The sequence below is a fragment of the Kwoniella europaea genome, chromosome 1 (genome assembly GCF_036810445.1).
Source record: "Kwoniella europaea PYCC6329 chromosome 1, complete sequence".
Lineage (NCBI taxonomy): Eukaryota > Fungi > Basidiomycota > Tremellomycetes > Tremellales > Cryptococcaceae > Kwoniella > Kwoniella europaea.
Genome location: NC_089487.1, coordinates 362710 through 382987, shown reverse-complemented (window position 1 = coordinate 382987; position 20278 = coordinate 362710). Strand labels below are relative to the sequence as shown.

The window sequence follows — 20278 nt, the reverse complement described above, 5'->3', positions numbered from 1 at the left end:
CCATTCTTTCAATTCCGTCAAACAGATCAATCACCTTTGGTCATTTGTTCCTCTTCCTTTCGACCCCTTGACCATAATACATATTATTCATTCCCAAAATGTCAGGTCCAAGAACTCCCACCATCTCCCGACCACACACTCCCAACGGTCTATCACCCCGAGGATCATTCACCAACTTATCTGCTGCTCTCGACGCTTCCACCCCTGGATCATCCACTCCTGCATTGATGGCTGAGAAGGAGAGGATGCGAGCCGAAGCTGAAGTGAGGGAGGCGTTGTTGAAGGCTGCTGATGGAGCTGAGAAGGCCAAGAAGGAAGAAACCGGTATGCCAGCTGGATCATCAGGTGAGTGTATCATCACTCTTTTTTGAGATCGACGTGAAGCTGATATCGTCTTCTTTCCAATTGCAGTATGGCCAATCTTGAGTTACTGTGTAGCCTCTATCATGATGACTGTGGTGAACAAGTTCGTCGTATCAGGACATCAATTCACCATGACCTTCTTGCGTGAGTGATCAGCTGGATAGATCATTCCAGCGGCCAATTTTGAGCTGATCATATACTCCTTCATAGTCCTTACTATCCAATCGGCTGTATGTGTAGCTTGTGTATGGACGGTCAAACGGATCGGTTTCATTAGCTGTCAGTTATTCCCGTCCTTCACAATCTCAATGAAGGTCCTCAACTGATAGCTTTGCCCAATCATCAGTCCGAGATTTCGATATGAACGATGCCAAAACATGGTTCCCCGTTTCCTTTTTACTCGTCGCTGTGATTTACACCGGATCAAAGTCATTGCAATTCTTATCCATCCCTGTATACACGTGAGATATCCTTGATGCCTCTAGCGGGCCTAAACTCGGAGCTGACGAGGCATTGTAGTATCTTCAAGAATCTTACTATCATCTTGATCGCTTACGGAGAAGTATTATGGTTTGGAGGAAACGTCACTGGTTTGACCTTGGTCTCGTTCTTCCTCATGGTTGGATCATCCATCATTGCCGCTTGGTCCGATATCTCCTCTACTCTCGCTAGATTATCTGCCGGTGTCGCTGTTCTCGACCCCACAAGCGGTGCCGATGTACCTCTTCCTTCAGGCGTGATGGGAAGTCTGAACGCAGGTTATGTGTGGATGTTCATCAACTGTGTTGCTTCTGCTGCTTATGTGAGTAAACATTAATTTGAAATACATCTCATCGTCTCTTGATGATGGAAAATGCTAATTAATTTATTATTGCTGTTAGGTCCTATTCATGAGAAAGCGAATCAAGGTCACCGGATTCAAAGATTGGGATTCCATGTTTTACAACAACCTTCTCTCTATCCCTGTCTTACTCATCTTCTCTTTGATTGTCGAAGATTGGGGATCAGCATCTTTCGCTAGAAACTTGTAGGTTGACTTTTTCCAACTAAATCCCACAAGTGATGATCAACAACTGACAGAATCTGGTTTTTATGATATAGCCCCGAAGTAGGAAGGACCTTCTTACTTTCCGCCATAGCGTTCTCAGGTGCCGTAGCAGTATTCATCTCGTACTCTACCGCATGGTGCGTCCGAACTTGCGGATCGACCACCTACTCGATGGTCGGAGCACTCAACAAGCTCCCTGTTGCTGCATCTGGTATTCTGTTCTTTGGTGATCCTGCCAACTTAGGCAATGTCTCCGCTATCGGTGTAGGAGGAATCGCAGGAGTGGTATATGCTGTCGCCAAAACGAATCAGGCGAAGATCGAAAAGGCCAAACAGGCTAGATCGGGTGACAGTAAGGCGTAAATTTACCAAATCAAACCAATTGTCAATCATCTTCTTTTCTATTTTAGATTGACATGAATTTGAATTGGATATAGCACTTTTATTCAGATAAGCTATAGAGGATGACAAGAGAAATATAGAGCTTGATTCTTGGACATTTTATTTTGATCTTCCTTTTTTGGTATAAAAGCGGATGTCGAGCTTCTTGTGTATAAAGAATACTTGATCTTTTTACATCTTCATTTCCACTTGCTTTTTAGTTATCTGATATCTATCATATCATAGATATTCATAGATAAACATTTCGATTATATCATTCATTCAATTGATATACCACATCACATTACGCTATACTTCATCTACTTCACATTTTTACATTATATAGATCTTCACATATCTCATGCACACATCATACGGTACGATACGACGTGACACTATGATAAATATCAAAAGCGATATTTTCTTCCGGTTACGGTGCATCATCTGTCATCCATCCTATGAGTAAGACACTCGTGTAGCTGTCCTGAATTGACAGTGTGACTCTGATTTCAACATTTCAACTTGTTAGTTTGAGTGTTCTTGCCATGTAAGGAATGATCGCAGTCGAAATGATTCACAATTGATATCAATGATTTCACATACATGACGAGTATACTGATTCATATGATGAAGTGTGATATGATAATTGCTTTCATGTTACTCAAGTTCTGTTTATCTTCACATCAGGTTCATTCGTTTCAATTTTCATTCCTTCTTATCATTTCTATCCATCTTTCAATACCTGGACTTCCACCACTCTCCTTCGGCTCAATTCCCGGTGTGATTACTCATCTCGGTCCAAAATGTGCTCCAAATCCACCCCTCAGACCACCCCTCCCTCTTATCCCACCCCTGAATCCACCTCCAATACCATTTCCATTTCCATTTCCATTACCATTGCCATTACTGAACCTTCCAGCCAAATCCATCCCCGCTGAAGGAGTCGCATCGATCATAGTTATATCAATACCATCCGGAGTCCGTTCTCTGAACCCTCTTCCTTTCCTTACCACACCTTTCTCTTCGACTATGTGCGACGTCGTAGCTGAAGCGGTTGTAGACGAATTGAGAGAGGATGAAGACGATGCCCTATTGAGTATGGAGAATCCCTTGGGGGCTGATGGAATGGAAGGGGAGTTGGTAGCGCGCGAAAGGAACGATAAGCTTTGTGTAGGTTTGGTGGGTAAATTTGGAGGTTGGGGCGATGAAGTTGCTGAACGATTTAGGATACTGAGACCTTTTGGTGTTCCAGTCGATTGAATTGATGGCAATTTATGGTTTCGTTGAGTCTTGTTTTCACTCCTTATCGTAGTGGTTGCGAGTGAAGGAGAAGGTATACTGGGATTGGTAGGTATAGTGGATTGACTCGGTTTACCACTCCCATTGATTCTATCTAACAAAGACAATCTTCCTCCTTCAACACTTCGGTTAGCTTCAGCAGTAGGTGTTTGCATCACTTCTTTCGATGGTACCTCTTTGACTCTCTTCGCTTGAGGCATCTCACCATCTCTAGATGCGAGTCTAGATAACAACGATGGTCTTTCTTCGTGGTTGCTCTGACCATCCTCTTTCCTTGTCTCTCTGCCAGTTCGAGTCTCGTCATTCTCGCGAGGTCGTTTGTTGGAGCTTGGCGTGATGGTTGCAGGGGAAGGAGCGCCTAGACGTTCGGCAAGAGACATACGCTTGGAAGGACCCTCAAGTAGTTTGTTCTCGACTCGTCTAGGAGGTTCTGCTAATGCCTTTTTCTCTGGCTGTGAAGATCGGATTGATATGGGAGACACAGGTTTAGGCGGATTTATTTCAGTGATAGTGGGTTGATTGTCTTCTTTGACGGCGGTTTCAGTTGCGGCGTTTCGCATAGATAGCAATTCGCGAGCGGTATCAGGTTTGATCTGACCAGAAGGTCCTGCTGGAATGCTCCGTTTGGGTTGGTCTCGCGGAGGTATCGGGGGTCTGTCGATCGTAGCGGTTGACCGAGGGGGTACGACGTTCGATTCGCGTTTGATAGAAGGACCAGTGGGAGGCTTTCTTTCGACGGATCGAGACCGAGATCGTCTATCGATATTGCGCCGATTCCTATCTGGTGAGCGAGCTCTCCTGTCAGGTGACCGGGGTCTTCTTTCAGGCGAGCGAGGTCTTCTCTCTGGCGATCTAGGCCTTCTTTCAGGTGATCGATCTCTCCTATCATAATTTCCAGGCTGCGAGCGCGAGGAAGATGGTCCAGATGGCGCAGAGAACCTATTGCCATTTGATGGACCAGATGGAATAGGCTTCGAGTTGTACGAAGATGGACCTGCTTGACTACTTCTCGGACCACTTGGGGGAGCCTGAGATGTTCTTGGTCCTCGAGGCGCACTCGGTGGAGTAGCTGTTCTTGGGGGGATATCATTGTGTCGCGAAGATGAGGCGGGAGCTGTTGATTCTCGACTAGACGAAATCTCCCATGATGGAACGATCTTCACCACTTTGGTCCTAGAATTCGCCAATATCTGTTCATAACATTAGACCAGTCGCAGATATCAAGATGAGTAAGCAAACCTACCTCAGCCATATCTATGATGTTGGCCCACTTCTCCGCCTCTGCCGAACCCTTCTGCAAACGTCTCTCTACTTTGATGGCTTCCCTAGCTAGATCCGACAGTATATCGGAGTCCGCACGGATGATGAGGTTGGATCTGCGATCGTGCTGTGGCAATGTCAGCTCACTTTGACTCTGCGAGATGGCGAGATAGACTTACGATGGTGGTCAAGCGATAGATCGCATATATAATAGGCTCGATAAGGTTCCCAGCTGAAGCAAGGTTACCTTTTCTGAAGAGAGTTACACACTCGTCCTACCATTATATTCAGTGAGTTAGAGTGATATAGCTGTTTGGGAGTTGACGAGAAACCCACAAGAAACGGAGGTAAAACATTTTTCGAAAAAGCTGGAGCTAAGTTATCCTCTCCCAAATCTTGATCATCTCCCTCCATCATCCACGTATCAAGGACTTCTCTCGTCCACCCTTTCAACCTATTCACCAACCAAATCGCTGTGGAGTCGTTTTGACTCATTGCCTGCTTGACTACCACTTCGCCATGTTTCGCGGAAAACAATATTCCAACTCTCGGATCTATAGGAGATACCTTCTCGATATATCTTCTGAACGATTCCAGAAGAGGTTGAGTCTTCTCTATTGACGATTTTGAAGGTACAGATCTAATCAAGGCTTTGATATATCTGCTTTTCGTCTTTTGATTCACGTTCTTGCCAGAGATAGTTGATATGTTTTCTAATATCCCCAATATTATCTTACTTTCCCTTTCGTTGGCATATTCAAGAATATCAAATAATCCTTCTCGGACTATATCTTCCGCCTCTGGATTAATCCCACTTTCGAGCATCTCCTTCCTCTGTTCAGCCAGGTCATTCTGTAAGTATTGTAAGATGTTCAATCTCGATGTTCCCGTTTCCTCCTCTGTATTCTTACAATCGTCAATCATGACTTGGAAAACTTCTGAAGGTGAAACTGAGAAGAGGGTTTGTAAAGATTCTTTGACGTATCGCAATTCTCTCGGCTCTACAACAGTGATATCAGAATCAGAACCTCTACCCAATCTGATCTGTCTTCGAATTCGGTGAAACTTACGACATGCTAAAAGTTGTAACAACACTCCCGTATTTCCTCTTACCCATCTCGGATCAGTTTTCCCCGTCGGTCCTAATCCCTTAATACCTATTATTCTAACTTTTTCATCTTCATCTTCACACAGATCCAACAATGCATCTATAGCTGTATCTTGTAAATCTTCGAATTCACCGAAATATTTGGCGACGAGGGTACCGAAAAAAGCCTTGTTCTCATATTCCGGGTAAGAGGGAAGAGTGATGAGGTGTTCTTGGAATTTACGTTTCTAAATATGAGCAATAATCCAAAGTGAAAAATCAGCTTAAATGGGCTTGGATAAACTCGATCCAAGACATTTCCTAAGCGAGTAAGAGACGTAGACGTACAGCTTGAGTCCCTGCTTTAGGTCCGATAGATTGACTCAGAAGGTCTCTTGCTCTGTCCAAAGCTTGAGCAGCGGTGTAGGATGAAGATGCCATGATGAGTGCAGTAACAAGTCGATCACGACATGGACTCGTCTTGGGTTTTGATAAGACTCGAAAGGAGGGGACGGGGCTCGTTTGAGGAGGAGAATATAAGAGAACTTATTGAGGTACAGACATGGATGCTCTAGAATATTAGCTGAGGATGATGGATGTGATCAATCTTAATCTTGAGATTGGACGAGCAAATGCAGTCAGACAAAAACAATCGATTCTGAATTCTCAAAGATTTTGATTCCGTCGGATTTGGATATACCCCTGGTTGTGTCCTCAATGTACAGGACTCATGCACCAGGAGAGATACAGGCCATATGCATGCTCATAGGAAGTCTAACCGCCGTCCACATGCATCTATGCATGGATGTGACAAGTGAAGTGACCACCGTGTAAAACACAGTGGTACAGTTGAAGAATTTCAACGTCTGCCACGTGGCGACTCGACTAATCCAAAATCAATCAATCATCGACTCGCTCAACATTCCTCTCGCTGTCCTTGTCTTCTATTTGCAACATACACCTGATTTCACTTGCACTCTTCCTGAAGAGCCACACCCACACTTCCAGTCACGATGGTAGCTGAACCAGCCACTGAGTCATCGAAACCGCCTACTCAAGGTAAACAGCCTAAACAACCTAAACCCCAAAACCCTAAACCCGAAAAAGGAGGAGGAGGGGAGAGAGTGAAAAGTGCCAAAGATCTTAAGAAAGAAAAAAGAGCAGCTGCAGTAGCTGCTCGAGGTGGGGAGAATGCCGGTCCGGGGCATGAGGGGGGAAGACCCACTCTGTCAGTGACGAATACAGGTGCTGCAGGTGAAAGTCGACAAGCTTCTTTTGCTCCTTCCGGATCTGCATCAGCATCTGCTGGAGGTCCCGGTCCAAGTAAACCTCAACGACCGACCCATTTCAGTGAACCTTCCGGCTTATCATTATCAAACATCCAACAAAATCTCTTTTTCTCTCATTTACCTCATCAAGATTTCCCTGATACTTCCGCTGCTTTGATTAACGGTAAACTCCATCCGCTAATTGTCAGATTAGGAGTATTGATGTCTAGTGGACAATTGAGGGGCGCCAATGCCAGGACTATGGGTATGATGTCTGCTTTTAGAGAGGTCATAAGAGATTATGAATGTCCGGATCAAGCTGTATTGTGGAAAGACCTACCGATCTATCTCAGTCCGATGATTGCTTGGTTGGAAGGTTGTAGACCTAAAGGTGTCGGTGGTGGAAATGCCATTAGGTGAGCTAGTATATTCACACTGAAAACGTCAGTGAGGTAGCTGACAGATGATGTTTCATTTCAAATTCTGTAGATGGTTGAAATCTGAAATCAATAGACTGGGAGAACAGGGAGACAGGTCAGAAGCTGAGGTGAGCTTTTTCTTTGCCTCCAAGGTCAATAAGCTCATTTGATGTAACATTGTCATAGCAAAAAGACTATTTGGTTGAAGCTATCGGTTTGTACCTTCGAGATAGGATAGAATTTGCCGACAAGGTGATTGCGGATAATGCCAAAGAGAAGATCAGAAATGGAGATACCGTTGTGACTTATGCGAGGTGAGTTGGAGTATAAACCTTCATTTCGCATCATGAATTCCTGGGAAATTTACAGTCACAACGATCCTTGCTGCGTGACTAACAGAATATTCTTATGCGCTTTCTATAGATCATCAGTTGTTGAAAGGGTCTTGCTCGAGGCTCATAGGGACATGAAAGCCTCAGATCCCGAAGCAGGATTCAAAGTTGTAGTAGTCGATTCCAGACCACTGTTAGAAGGTAAGTGCCCACTGATCCAGTACAGTATAATGGTCTGATATAAGCTAATTCATTCTGTATTTGTAGGTCGACAATCACTCGAAGCCCTCTCCTCAGCTGGAATACCCTGTACATACATCCTCCTCCCTCTTCTATCCTCCATACTCCCTCAGGCAGATCTGGTATTACTCGGTGGATCAGCCTTACATTCAGATGGAGCACTATACTCCAGATCGGGAACAGCGATCGTATCGATGTTGGCTAAAGAACATCGCGTACCGGTCGTAGCATGTGTGGAAACTTACAAATTCGGTGAAAAAGTAGTATTGGACGGTGTAGCTACCAACGAATTGGGGAGTGTAGACAACCTGTTGAATATACCGAATAATCTAAGTTTCGGTATTAAACCGAATGATCTGTCGTCTACGACGGGTGGTGTGGGTAAACATAATTTGACGCCATTGCATTTGGTATATGATGTGACCCCGCCTAGTTTGATTACTGCTGTTTGTACAGAGGTGAGTGTTTCGTCTTTCCGTTGTTTCAATCAAATCTCTCCCGCAGGGAGGAGGTAGAGTAGACAAGCTAATGTGTCTTTTGGTGTTCGTTGTAGATCGGATTCATCCCTCCAAGTTCCGTTCCTACAGTATTAGGTAAATCAAGCAGTGTGGTGTAGTTTTGATTTGGTCGGACCCATACCCATGTATATAATATCCATACCAATATCCATATTCATGGCATCATCAATGGGCCCAAATGGTATCAAAACTGAAAGAATGGTATAGCAGGGATATAAGGGGTATAAATGAGAGTCGTGAACTACAGTAGAAGAATTCTTCTCCAATCGTCAAATCGTGGAAAATGGGATATCATATATAAACAGCATGTATCGAGTCAAGTAGAAGGACGATCAAGCCAAAACCCTCTGCCTTCTACTTATAGATCCATTCACAGGAGGTTGATTCTCCTGCTGATCATTCTCCTCTTCTAAACGCTTCATCACTCTATCCGTAATCCTCGTTGAGGGATGGAGCTGTACTCCATGACTTGTTCTTCGTCCGTTGATAGGAGTCTGGAGCGACGATGGAAGATGTTTAGGTACGTTTGGTAACGCCAAGGGAGTTTGACTTTGACTTTGGGCTAAAGAATATCTTCGTCGAGTTTGTATACCTTTACCTACCAATGGAGTCTCGAGGGTTGTGGAAGAAATACCTATATTGGTCTTCTGAGAAGTACCTAATGGTGTGGATCCTGCTATTCCCTTGACGGCGAATTTCCGTTTCATCTACAACATCCAAAAATCAAAAGACATATCAGTAACTACCCTGAGTAAACTGGGCATGAATAGCTCACAAGTTCAAGTTCCTGCTGTTTCGAATCCAAGGCGATATTCAACATTTCCCTATCCTCCTTCAACTCGGTCTTCCTCCTTTGGAGGTTTAGGATTTCTAAATCTTTCGAAGCTGATTCAGAGCGTAGTTTGGTGATTTCCTCTTTCATTTTGGATAAGGACGGCTCATCCGATGATGATGGTTGAACATGTTCTTCAGCTTGGGCAACAGCGTATCGTAACTTTGTAATTGACAATCAAATCAGCTTGATCACAGTACTGAAATGCGCTGGTTTTGTCAGACCCTAGACTCACATGTTCATTCTCCTTCTCGAACTCTCTCACAAGCTCTTCTTCATCTTTGAACCTCTTCTCCAATTCTTTCCTTCGACTAATCTCAACTTCCAACCTATTTTCAACCTCATTCATACGCTTTTTCATTTCCTCTTCGCTTTTCCTGTAACCCTTCAGCTTATCAACCTGATTAAGTAGATCTTCAATTTCATCTTCGTCTACCAACTTGTTTTCCGTCAACTCTTTGACGTGTATCTTCAGTTCTTTGATCTTCTCATTGGCCTCGTTGAGCTCATGTTGGACCATGGATCCGTTCGCCCCATTATCATGTTGTCTATGTACTTTGTCCAACTCATCTTGCAAAGTATGAACCTCTTGTTCCTTATCTTCTAGTTGACGTTTGGTATCTTCCAGTTCATGCTCCACCTGATCCAGTTGAGTCCTGGCATCTTCAAGATCTTTTTGAATAGTGTCCTCGTCATTGTATTTGGATTCGTATTCATCCAATTGACGATGAGCACTATCCAACTCAGCCTTCAAAGCATGCATTTCATCTTCGTAAGATTGCAAATCCGCAATATGTTGATGAGCCTCTTTCAACTCCACTTGAAGTTGGCGTATCTCTTCTTCGTGATCGTGCCCAGTTGTAAATTCATCAATATGTTGACGAGCATCTTCCAATTCTTGTCTCAGTAATTCCATTTCATCTGAATGACCCTGCGCTTTCACCAATCTATCCCTGTCTTGATCTTCCATCATTTTCTTATGGTTTCTCAGTACATTCAACTCATCCTCCAATTGCTTCTTGTCAATTTGAACCTCATGTAATTCCCTGACCATGTCTTCAGAATCAGCCAATGTCTTCGCTAATCGAATTTCCAATTCTTTCGCTTCAGACTGAGCAGCCATCGTCCGATCTGACATCCCTACTACCCCCTGTCTCGCTCTGAGACCAGCTGTAGCCATAGATGTAGGTGAATCTACAGGTGAAGGGGATAAACTTTTCCTCCTAGATTCCGATCTGAGACTCGTCATTTCCCTTTGTAGATCTTGCATTTGATCATGTAATACTTCAGCCTCTAACGCTCTCAAATTCAATTTGGCCAGACACTCATCACGCTCTACAACTTCATCGTGTAATTTCTTCGCCAGGTCTTTGTAAAGCTCCAATTCGGCTGTCAGAGCTGAGGTATGAGCTACTTGAGCTTCAAACAATTTCTGAGTGGGCACCATGAGATCTTGAGCTTGCGCCGAAAATGAAGAAGATGAATGAAGTACGATCGCTTTCGGAGAGGGAGAGGAGAAAGACATCGTCATGGTGGTATCGAAAAACTGCGTTATATCACCGGAGCGCGCACCTGCTTTGGGAGTTTGTAAGTTTTTGCTTGAAGGTGGAGAAGAAGATTTGATAGGCGTAGGGAAATTAGAATCTAGTTCCTGGTCGTCGTCTTCGTTCCTTCGAGTGAGGGGCCAAGTGAGCTCAGCTTGTTCGGCCGACATGTCTGCGAATATCGATGAGGTATTGTATGGTCTTCCGATAGGTGTTGGACTGGTCGTCTGGTCCGACTGATTGACAGCCGATGTGATAGGTCGTCTGATAGTTGGGTTCGATAAATCTGTCGCTCCCAGATCTGAATGTTCGGAAGATATGGAATGATTTTCTTGTGTATTGGTGGAAGTTGGGACATTCCAAAACTCATCTTCAGTCCTGTTCGTCAAATCCTCCTTGATCGGCGATAAGGTTTGCAGATCTTTCGCTGTCGGTAGATTAGAAGATGGAAGATCGTTAATGGAGAAAGATGAATCTTCAGGCTGGAATCTCGTCGAGAGTAAATTGGACATATCATCGGGATATTGTAATTCCGTCGAAGGCAATTCGAACCCTATCAAACTCGTTTCTTTGGAAGTGTTTGCATCGCCTTCGGGTAATGCCAAGGGAGAACAATGTATTTGAGGTTGACCATTCCATGAGTCTTCTCTTACATCACCTATACTTTCGTCTATCTCCCTCTCATCAACTTGTTCATCCCAATTATGATTCTCTATTGACCTATCTCCCGAAGCGATTGACGAAGCTACCAGGGAAATCTCCCCTTCTTGTCCTGGGATTTCCCAACTTTCATCAGCACCCTTCACCTCCTCTGAGGCTGAACCTCGTCGAGGAGACATCGACGGGATAGTGACTGCTAGAAGTTGAGAGAAGAACGAATTGGTAGGTGATGCGGGTGGTTTAGGTGTAGGTTGATGCACCGAGGCGTTAGGGGTGATAATCCTGAATTTGTTTTTAGGGAAGAATCGAACTGTGTTTCCCCCTTTATCAGCTCCAGAAGATCGAAGATCTAGGAGATGGATAGCATGAGAAATGTTTGACTCACCCCCATTACCTGATCCTGGTGTACCTGTTGATCTGAGTATACCTTTGACTCCAGGAGTAAAATTGAATGTCTGAGTTGTTTCTGAAAATCGCATGATAGGCGGAGTGATCTTCTCCTCTGTGACCGGTTCCTCTTCCATGTGAGCAGAGGTATTGGGTGAGGTGGATGGGGAGATGCTCTGTGCAGAGAAGTCTTGAGGATCTAAAGGTGAAGGAAACGACCATTCATGAGTTGAACAGGTCTTCATTTCAGAATAACACAACTCACCTGCTGGATTGACCAGGTTGACTACTCTTTTCTTCACCTTCATACGAGCGGAGGTGGGCACCATGGAAGAAGCCATGCTGGATGGACCTGGTCCAGCTACAGCTGACATGGTGGTAGTATGCTTGAGGATATGTATTGGTACGTATGTATGAATGAATGAGAAGAGGAATGTGCGGATAGATGTGAGATGGATTTGTGGTTGTTTGTTTACGTTTTACGTTGGGTGAGTGAGGTGCAGGGGAAAGTCAAAGTAAAATCAGCCACGTGTACCGGTTCAGTTGTTTACTTCCTCAACAATAATCAATATTGAAATACGATATCTTTGCGATATACGGTACGCATGCATGGATTGCATTGGGAATGGGCCAAGTCTCCAGTTTCGTTCATTAATCTTGTGCATAGGATCGCGCTCATATGGTATTAAGAGGATCCTTCGTGTAGATGTAGATAAATATGTAAATGTCACTTTCCCTCCAAGCTTTCCAGTTATATCGTTACATCCCCGTATCTTCCTATTTGTTCTCAATCAGCGATCTTACATCCTACTTTGGTGCAGCACGATAGTCTTGATAGAGCTAGCTTTAAGTTGGTTCGTAGCGTTTTCCATGCTGATATCACCATTACCATTCTTGAAATCCCATACCTATCACATATCTATCTGATTAGCGTCATTCTCACAAACAAAGGAAGTTCAGGTGTATATCGTCGTATACGTACCCGTTTGTAGAGGAAACCACCACCTAGAACTTGGAATGCCCATCCGACAGTTGAGATCGTACCGAATACAGCAGCTAGGATATGTCCCTGGGTGAACATTCCGATGGTATTGATCAATCCTGCTGATCCAGTTGCTGGTTACAACAGGAATCACATATTAGCATAGCTCATGTCTGACGAGTGATGAGAGACTTACAGGGGATACCGACCAACATGTAGATAGAGTAGAGCAGATGGAAACCACCAAATAAGAAGTAAATGTCTATTTTATACAAATCCAAATCAGCTTGACTGTACACTCCAATGATGAAACAAAAAAAATAACAATACACTTACAGAAAAAAACAGCCATGGTTTTACCTTCTGTCCTACAATACCCCAAATAGATAGGTCTGAACCAAAGTATGAACGACGCAAGGCCAATTACAACTACGTAACTTATCGAACTCGCCAAGTCGGCACTGTACAAACGATATACGATATAAGTTGACGTTCATAGGTTTATCCTTGGATGCTTTTACTTACCCTCCTTCCGAAGCACCAGCAAGTAAAAGGAAGATACATCCCAGCATGTTGATGATGAGCGTGGCAGCAAGGGCATACCATTGATAACCTATCAAGGTTATAGTCTGTCTTTTCGTTGGGTCTTCAATGATATTTGGATCATAGTGCACGATTGGATAGACTATGACAAATCCCGCATCAAGCACAATTAGCAACAGCGTTGAATCGTATGCCATGAGGATAACTCACAAGGAGGCCAGTTATTCCTATGTATCGCATTCTCCTGTTCCCTCCTCGCCAGCTCTTGCTCTCTCCTAGCCAGCTCAGCTTCCCTCCTACTCAGCTCGTCCGCTCGGGAGGTGTCATTCGCCCCACCCCTTCCGTAATCACCATAGGCATTCGTCGATTGACCTCCAAAAGAGACGGACGACTCGTTAGGTTGAGAAAATGGGTCTTTGACTGGGTCTGAGAATGGGTCGGTATCGAGGGTGGCGTGCTGCGAGGAGTCTGCGAATGGATCGTCTATTTCATTCATTTTGTCAGCTGTGCTCGGCTGTGTGTTCGCAAGACGGCTCACTTGTCTGTCTATACGCCATCGTGGGCGGATTGAGCTGTAGGTGATATATGAATATGTGATAATATGTTATGAATGCCCTTGACTGTTAGATAGATAAAGGGATGAAATGGGAAATAGAGATGGAGATGATGACGATGAGACACCCAACATCAACAACACGTTGAATGATTGATCAAATAATGCCACGTCACTTTGATGCCACAAGATCCCTTATCACTTGATCCACCTTCCACCCACACCCCCAGAATGTAAACTGGATAAACATTCCTCATCAACCTCATTCTGTGTATACGATAATCCATCTTGCATATATACATATTCAAGCGAAACATGTCCGAAACAGTAACTTCACCACAGCCAGAAGCGAGTACAAGTGCAAGTACAAGTCATGATGCGGTCCCAGCTCGAACCACCGGACGAACGCGAGTGAAATCGCAGAGAGTGTTGGAGGCCGAAGAGACTAAACGATATCTGCACAAGCAGGCGCAGTCACAGGCCGAGGAAGTGGTCTCAGCACTTGAAAAACCTGCATCAAAGTCGAAATCGCAAGCGAAAGGGAAGAAGAGCAAAGGGAAGAAAGTAGCTGTAGCTGAAGGACAGGTATACTGCATTTGTAAGACCGATAATGATGGGCCGATGATCGAATGTGGAGAATGTAATGATTGGTGAGCATACTGTATCTCATATTATCTCTTATTGAATTGATGGTTGCTGACATTTAGGTGATTTCTGTAGGTATCATTTCAACTGTATGGGATTGACCGATGACGAAGCTGAGAAAATCCGTATGTCCTCACAAAAACGACGATGATAACGAATGACGATCCTGACGATCTTGTGTTCTGTATTGACAGATGTGTATGTGTGTCCTGAATGTACTGAGACTACAAACAACAAGACGACCTGTAAGTGTGATTCCACTCTGGTTAGACTAGGTAGATACGTAGATAGTAGAATCCTCTTGTCAATCGAATCTATATCGATATGGATGGATGGGTTATGTCTCATTCGTCGTTTATCGTCCATCGGTGCATACAATGTGCTCTGCTTCTGCTTTGAGCAATATGACACCAAGCATTTGTCTGTCAACATGTTCGAGTCACTGTTGCTTTTCGTTCTTCAGACACTGTCATATATATTTGATCTAGTCTATTTTGTACAGCGGCTTATACATTGGATCAATGTCTTGTAGATAAGTACGACATCTCGACGTTCCCTTCCCCTTCACCCCCGCCAGGTGTAGTCCCAATCAAGAGGAAGTCATCCAAACAGAGACCAAAACAAAAACAAAAACAGCCAAAAGTAAGCTACCCTACTTACTCTTATTTCTTCCTCTGCCGTGCTTTGAATGCTGCTGACCAATCTGACCTCACAGACTACTCGTACGCCCTCCCAAAGTTCCGACGACGAATCAGGCTCAGGCTCAGAATCAGAAGCTGAGATCGCCCATTCGTCATCTTCTCGTCATTCCTCAGTCCAACCAACCCCTCCTCCTCAAAGCAAGAGATCTCGAACATCGATATCCGCCGACGTAAAGCGTAAACCATCCATCGCAATTGATAGAAAACCCTCAATTGACAGTAAACCTTCGAGCGGTAGTGGGCTATCAGGCTTACCACCAGTCCGGAAATATGTCAGAGAGAAATTTATACCTTTGTTTACCAAAGTTTTCGGTAATACTACTCCCCACGAGGAGATCGAGAGGTTCAGTGCGGAGGTGGAAGATGGTATATATAATAATTTCAAGGATGTAGTCAATGGTAAAGAAATAGCTGGAACCAGGTATAAGTGAGTACCATCATTTGCAAAGACAAAAACATTGTAAAGAATGAGGAGTAGAAGTATAATTTAAGCTAATCATGGTATGGTCTGTTAGAACTCAATTCAACTTACTTTCATCCTCAATCGCTCGAGGTCTTCGTCCAGACTTAATTGCATCTATAACTTCCCATACGTTGAATCCACTCCAGATCGCTACATTGACTTCAGCGGATCTAGCAAGTGAAGAGCAACTGGCTGCTATACAAAGGGCCAAACAATCCGTATTAGAACAAACGGTAAAATCGAAATCTGATTTGGAACCTTCTTCATCTATAAGATTGGGTAGAGATGGATTCGAAAAAGTTGAGAATGTCCATGAGAAGGAGATGATCCTTTTAGCTCAACAGGAAGAATTGGCTAGAATAAAAGCTGAAGAAGATAAGAAAAGAGAATGGGAAAAGATTAATAATCCCTCTTCAGAGGTATCGGTATCGGTATCTGAAAAGTCACCAATAACGAAAGACCAACCGAAATTTAAAGTGGAACATAAAAGATCCGAATCGATTGATACTAGTACGATTCTACCCTCTCCGCTCAGACAGACTTCGTTTAGTGTCAATTCGGCTTGGAACAAGGATCGTGATCGTGAGGACGATGATGACAATGCTAATAAAGGAGAAACTTTCAATGTCGATCAGAGTAATTTGGATTTGAGTGATATAATAGGTGATATAGATATGGAGATGGATGATGAATTGGATGATAAACCTGAAGAAGTAGAAAAAAGTGAGATTGAGGTATTTGAATCGAAAGAAATACTATGGTCAGGAGGTGTAAGTGTCAATTCTTTTGGAATAGCAAAATGGAAATTCAAAGTGTTAATCACAATATGATAAAAAATAGATTGTCAACCCTGCGAACTTATCCAAAATCATCCCTCCAATGTGTCTCCGACTGACATGTCGTCCATCTTCTTCCTCTTCCTCTTCTATCGACTGGAATGTGTTACTCCCTCATAAGACCATCGAAATTACAGGTAGAGTACCCACCGCGAATTCCCTCCAATACCTAAGTGATATGAGATTAAATCCCACCAAGGAGTTGATCACTGTTGCGTTTAGTTTAGATGGAAATGCGAAAGATGAAGAGATTTTGACGTGGGAGGAGATGGTAGATTATCATATTTCGAGAGAGTGAGTTGATAGCTGACCAATCCACTCCACCTGATCAGAAAGCAAATGCAAGAAATTACAAACATTTCATTCCTGTTCGATGAGTCAGATTTGGACTTTATACTGATTATTTTGTTGTCAATACTATAGTCGGCATGCGATTTATCTTCCATACGGTTCTCATCCCCCTCAAGGAGCAGCGAAAGAACTATACTTAATTCCACTTAGACCGCAAGATGATTCTCCTGAATTTACAGAATTGATCGATGGATATTCACTTCCCAAACAAGGTAGATCCACATCGGTATTTCTAGGTATTTTCCTTTGTAATAAATCTACTACTCCCACACCTACTCCTATTCCTCAACCTGCAGCAAGACCACCTCAACCTCAACTTCCACCCCAACCCCAGCCCCAGCCCCAGCCCCAGCCCCAGCCCCAGTCTACACTTGGTTCAGCCTCAGGTTCAGGTGTACCGGTCATTCAAAATGATCAACTTCAAGCTCTCATGGCTAGTCTAAACCCTACAGCACTCCAAAATGCAGTAGGCGGTATCACACCCACACCTATACCTACGGGTGGGTCTACTCCGCCAATAACAGGCAATGCGATACCTACGCAGTATCCTGTCAGCCAATATCCCTATCAAAATCAGTACCCACAACAACAGCAGCAACAAGGTTATTCACCTTACCCTCCTTCATCTGGTGGGTATACACCCCAACCTCCATCGGGACCAACTCGAGATTGGAGGGATAGAGAAAGGGAAAGAGAAGGTGGAAGTGGTAGAGATCCGAGGAAAAGAGATAATGGTTGGGGAAATAGGGATAGGGATAGAGATAGAAGGTATTAAGTACGTATAATAAGGTATCATCGATCATTATCAAATCTCAGATGTCATAAGTTGTATGAATGTATTTGTGTGGCTTGGCAGATGAGGATGATCATTCCTTCACGGTCAGTTAATCATATCAGGCGAATTATCATATGGTATGGTATGGTATATTCATATTATGCACAGTAAGATAGCATTGACAAGACTATTTTCGACTTTGATTATACACAGAGCTATGGGGAAACGTTTCTCCTTGTCCCTTCTCTTCTCAACCACCTAAACTCCAATGATTATCTCTCTTCCTCTCAAATACCCTTCTGATCCCACATTCATATTCTGCTTTTTACTTGTACTTGTCCATAAACTCTTTGTGGAACTTTTCAAACCTCCCTACAAACTCTTTAGTCTCAGGACACAAGGCAGTCACTCTAATATGATACGTTCCAGGTTCTTGACCGAATCCCGATCCTGCTACAGCACATATACCAGTTGCGTCTGTAAAAAAAGTGATCACACAAAGTTAGTCAGTTAAATTCTGAAAATATGGTCCTAAAGCCCAAGCCGAGACTCACCTAACAAGTCCAAAGCATACATCACATCCGCCTCTTTACCTCTCTTCTTAGCTTCCTCAATAGCTTTTTGGGGCATCTCAATTTTAGGGAACAAGTACATGGCTCCTTCAGCATCATTACATGACATTCCAGGTAACTTGTTGAAATGTTCTGCCATGAGGTAAGATCGTTCTTTCAGGTTGTTATGGATTAAGGAAGTTTCTTCTTTCCATAAAGGATAGGATTCGGAGTCGGCAGGTGGAGGGGATACCATGAGATCTACACCGATCTGTGAAAGAAGGTGAAAACCATTAGTATATACCATAAGAAGGAAAAAAAAGAAAATATGTCTTCTAAGATGATAAGAGTGGGGAAATAGATTAAAACAAAAACAAAAACCAAAAAAAAATGTCAAAACTCACCTGACCTGAAACAGGTGGACATAAAGTGACACTAGCCATCTTATAAACTTGTTCCATAACTTTTTCATCTATATTGACACATTCGAAATAACCACCTCTTCTACCGCATTCTCCAGACACTCCTTTAGATATCGAATGGAACGATATCAATTCGACAGAATTGGCGATATGTTCAGGCATGGATTTCAATATCTTCTTGAATGAGATGAAAGGTCGATGGGATGGGTCGTATATATTAAGTTGATAAACTTCGTCTGCCAACAGGACGATACCTTCTTCATAACATAGATGAACAACTGCTTCCATTGCTTCTTTTGATAAACATGCACCGGTTGGATTACCAGGATTTATAATTACCAATGCTTTGACTGGAGTTCCCTTCGCTTTAGCCTCTGAGACTGCTTTGAGCAATGTATCATGATCCATCGACCAGTCTCGTTCTTCCGAGAGATAGTAGGGTAATGGCTCGGCATTGAGGTAGGCGAGTGTAGCGGTATAAAGGGGATATTGAGGTATGGGGATCATACAGCCGTCTCCCTGTCGTAAGGCAATGGAGAGGATGGAAGATACACCAGCGGAAGCTCCGGCAGTGAGGAAAATTGATTCGGGATCGGCAGGGTATCCATCTCGTTCTGTGGATATCACACGATGCTCTCGTCAGCTTCTGAAAACTTATATGATAGACTGAAGAGTAGGATCGTATACGGGATGAGAGTTAAAGGAAGTGATGAAATGAAATCATGACAGACTCACCCTCGATGAACTTGGCTACCCTTTTCCTAATAGCCAAAACACCTTTCGAATGCGTATAAGCTCCTACACTTCCAATCTCCTTATACAAACTCTTCGCTCTCGCAATCACATCTTTAGGGTATATCTTCTCAGCCAATTCTTGATGTTTCTCAAACAAATCTGGGTATTCTAACAAACTGATGATTTGTCTCCAGTAAGTGAGAGGTTTCTGATTTAATCCCTTTTGTTGTGGATTACCGATATTAGCAGTAACGACATGTTTGAACGGCAAATCGTGATCCAAGGTCTCAACGTTGGTGGTGTTAGATCCACTCGATGGACCTGGCGAAGCGAGCTGTTGGCTGTATTTGTCTGCCTTGATGGCAAGCTCACCACGGACGGCATAGTGCACGTCTAGGATTGAGGGGTTGATCGTTTTGAGGTTGAGGGCGGGTCCACGAGGTGTCATACTGCTATGTATTGATCGGATGGATGAAAGGCGAGTAGCTGGTTTGGCAAGTCCACGAACGAGAAGAGTCGGTGACATGGTGAGTGGGATGGAAGGGAAGATGGGAGATGTGTTTAGGTTGGATGATCAAGAAAAAATGTCAAAGGGGAAGTTGCCCGATCGTAAAGTATCGAGTCGATTTTAAGTGTCAATCAGAGGTAAAGCGAATGGGTGGGGAGGAGAAGGAATGCTTATCAGCTCTTTGCTCTTATCTCGACTTGATAGCAGGCTGTGGAGGATGGATGTAAGAAGGACCTCGATGTGTGCGTGCTGAAGACTTGGAGATATGAACGAGTCAACTTACAGGTTTATCAAATATCAAATATCTACGCACGGTGCTCCGCTATAATTAGGCCTTGTTGATTGATTACGATTGTTTGCTAATCGGCCAAGACCGTCGATTGTAATGGGATTAGCTCGGTACTACGGATTGAGATTGGATGGTAGTCGGGCAAAGGCATCCACCTGGCATGTGTATGAACGTAAGAAAAGATGCAAGGACGACAGGAAGTCAATCACAACCACAAGTCAAGCTGTATGATAAAAGGGGAATGTGAAAGCAATCGAGAGTCACAAGACAATCATACAGTTGGTGG

General features: G+C 43.6%; 7 protein-coding genes across 7 annotated transcripts; 3 read left to right on the top strand and 4 right to left on the bottom strand.

Moving 5' to 3' along the window:
* Window positions 1–98: 98 nt before the first annotated feature.
* V865_000143 (GDP-mannose transporter 2) lies at window positions 99–1774 on the top strand (the record flags this gene model as incomplete). The annotated part of the gene is made up of 7 exons (XM_066223975.1): window positions 99–345; window positions 412–507; window positions 574–642; window positions 710–824; window positions 883–1165; window positions 1245–1390; window positions 1465–1774. The coding sequence occupies 7 exons, from the start codon at window positions 99–101 to the stop codon at window positions 1772–1774; spliced, it is 1266 nt and encodes a 421-aa protein (XP_066080072.1).
* Window positions 1775–2580: 806 nt separating this feature from the next.
* On the bottom strand, window positions 2581–5879 carry V865_000142 (uncharacterized protein; the record flags this gene model as incomplete). The annotated part of the gene is made up of 6 exons (XM_066223974.1): window positions 2581–4281; window positions 4335–4478; window positions 4531–4626; window positions 4688–5352; window positions 5422–5686; window positions 5787–5879. 6 exons carry the CDS (start codon window positions 5877–5879, stop codon window positions 2581–2583), a joined length of 2964 nt encoding a protein of 987 aa, XP_066080071.1.
* Window positions 5880–6451: 572 nt separating this feature from the next.
* On the top strand, window positions 6452–8313 carry V865_000141 (uncharacterized protein; the record flags this gene model as incomplete). The annotated part of the gene is made up of 6 exons (XM_066223973.1): window positions 6452–7122; window positions 7196–7253; window positions 7312–7439; window positions 7549–7658; window positions 7725–8155; window positions 8251–8313. The coding sequence occupies 6 exons, from the start codon at window positions 6452–6454 to the stop codon at window positions 8311–8313; spliced, it is 1461 nt and encodes a 486-aa protein (XP_066080070.1).
* A 234-nt stretch (window positions 8314–8547) lies between these two features.
* Window positions 8548–12012, bottom strand: V865_000140 (uncharacterized protein; the record flags this gene model as incomplete). Its single annotated transcript, XM_066223972.1, has 5 exons — window positions 8548–8922; window positions 8991–9209; window positions 9283–11561; window positions 11637–11837; window positions 11904–12012. 5 exons carry the CDS (start codon window positions 12010–12012, stop codon window positions 8548–8550), a joined length of 3183 nt encoding a protein of 1060 aa, XP_066080069.1.
* A 426-nt stretch (window positions 12013–12438) lies between these two features.
* Window positions 12439–13720, bottom strand: V865_000139 (uncharacterized protein; the record flags this gene model as incomplete). The annotated part of the gene is made up of 7 exons (XM_066223971.1): window positions 12439–12546; window positions 12621–12754; window positions 12817–12882; window positions 12957–13081; window positions 13146–13305; window positions 13374–13646; window positions 13702–13720. The coding sequence occupies 7 exons, from the start codon at window positions 13718–13720 to the stop codon at window positions 12439–12441; spliced, it is 885 nt and encodes a 294-aa protein (XP_066080068.1).
* A 311-nt stretch (window positions 13721–14031) lies between these two features.
* On the top strand, window positions 14032–17487 carry V865_000138 (uncharacterized protein; the record flags this gene model as incomplete). Its single annotated transcript, XM_066223970.1, has 8 exons — window positions 14032–14366; window positions 14437–14486; window positions 14556–14606; window positions 14894–15003; window positions 15077–15489; window positions 15578–16295; window positions 16366–16655; window positions 16785–17487. The coding sequence occupies 8 exons, from the start codon at window positions 14032–14034 to the stop codon at window positions 17485–17487; spliced, it is 2670 nt and encodes an 889-aa protein (XP_066080067.1).
* A 325-nt stretch (window positions 17488–17812) lies between these two features.
* Window positions 17813–19721, bottom strand: V865_000137 (uncharacterized protein; the record flags this gene model as incomplete). The annotated part of the gene is made up of 4 exons (XM_066223969.1): window positions 17813–17964; window positions 18042–18309; window positions 18443–19074; window positions 19196–19721. 4 exons carry the CDS (start codon window positions 19719–19721, stop codon window positions 17813–17815), a joined length of 1578 nt encoding a protein of 525 aa, XP_066080066.1.
* Between the last annotated feature and the right edge of the window lie 557 nt (window positions 19722–20278).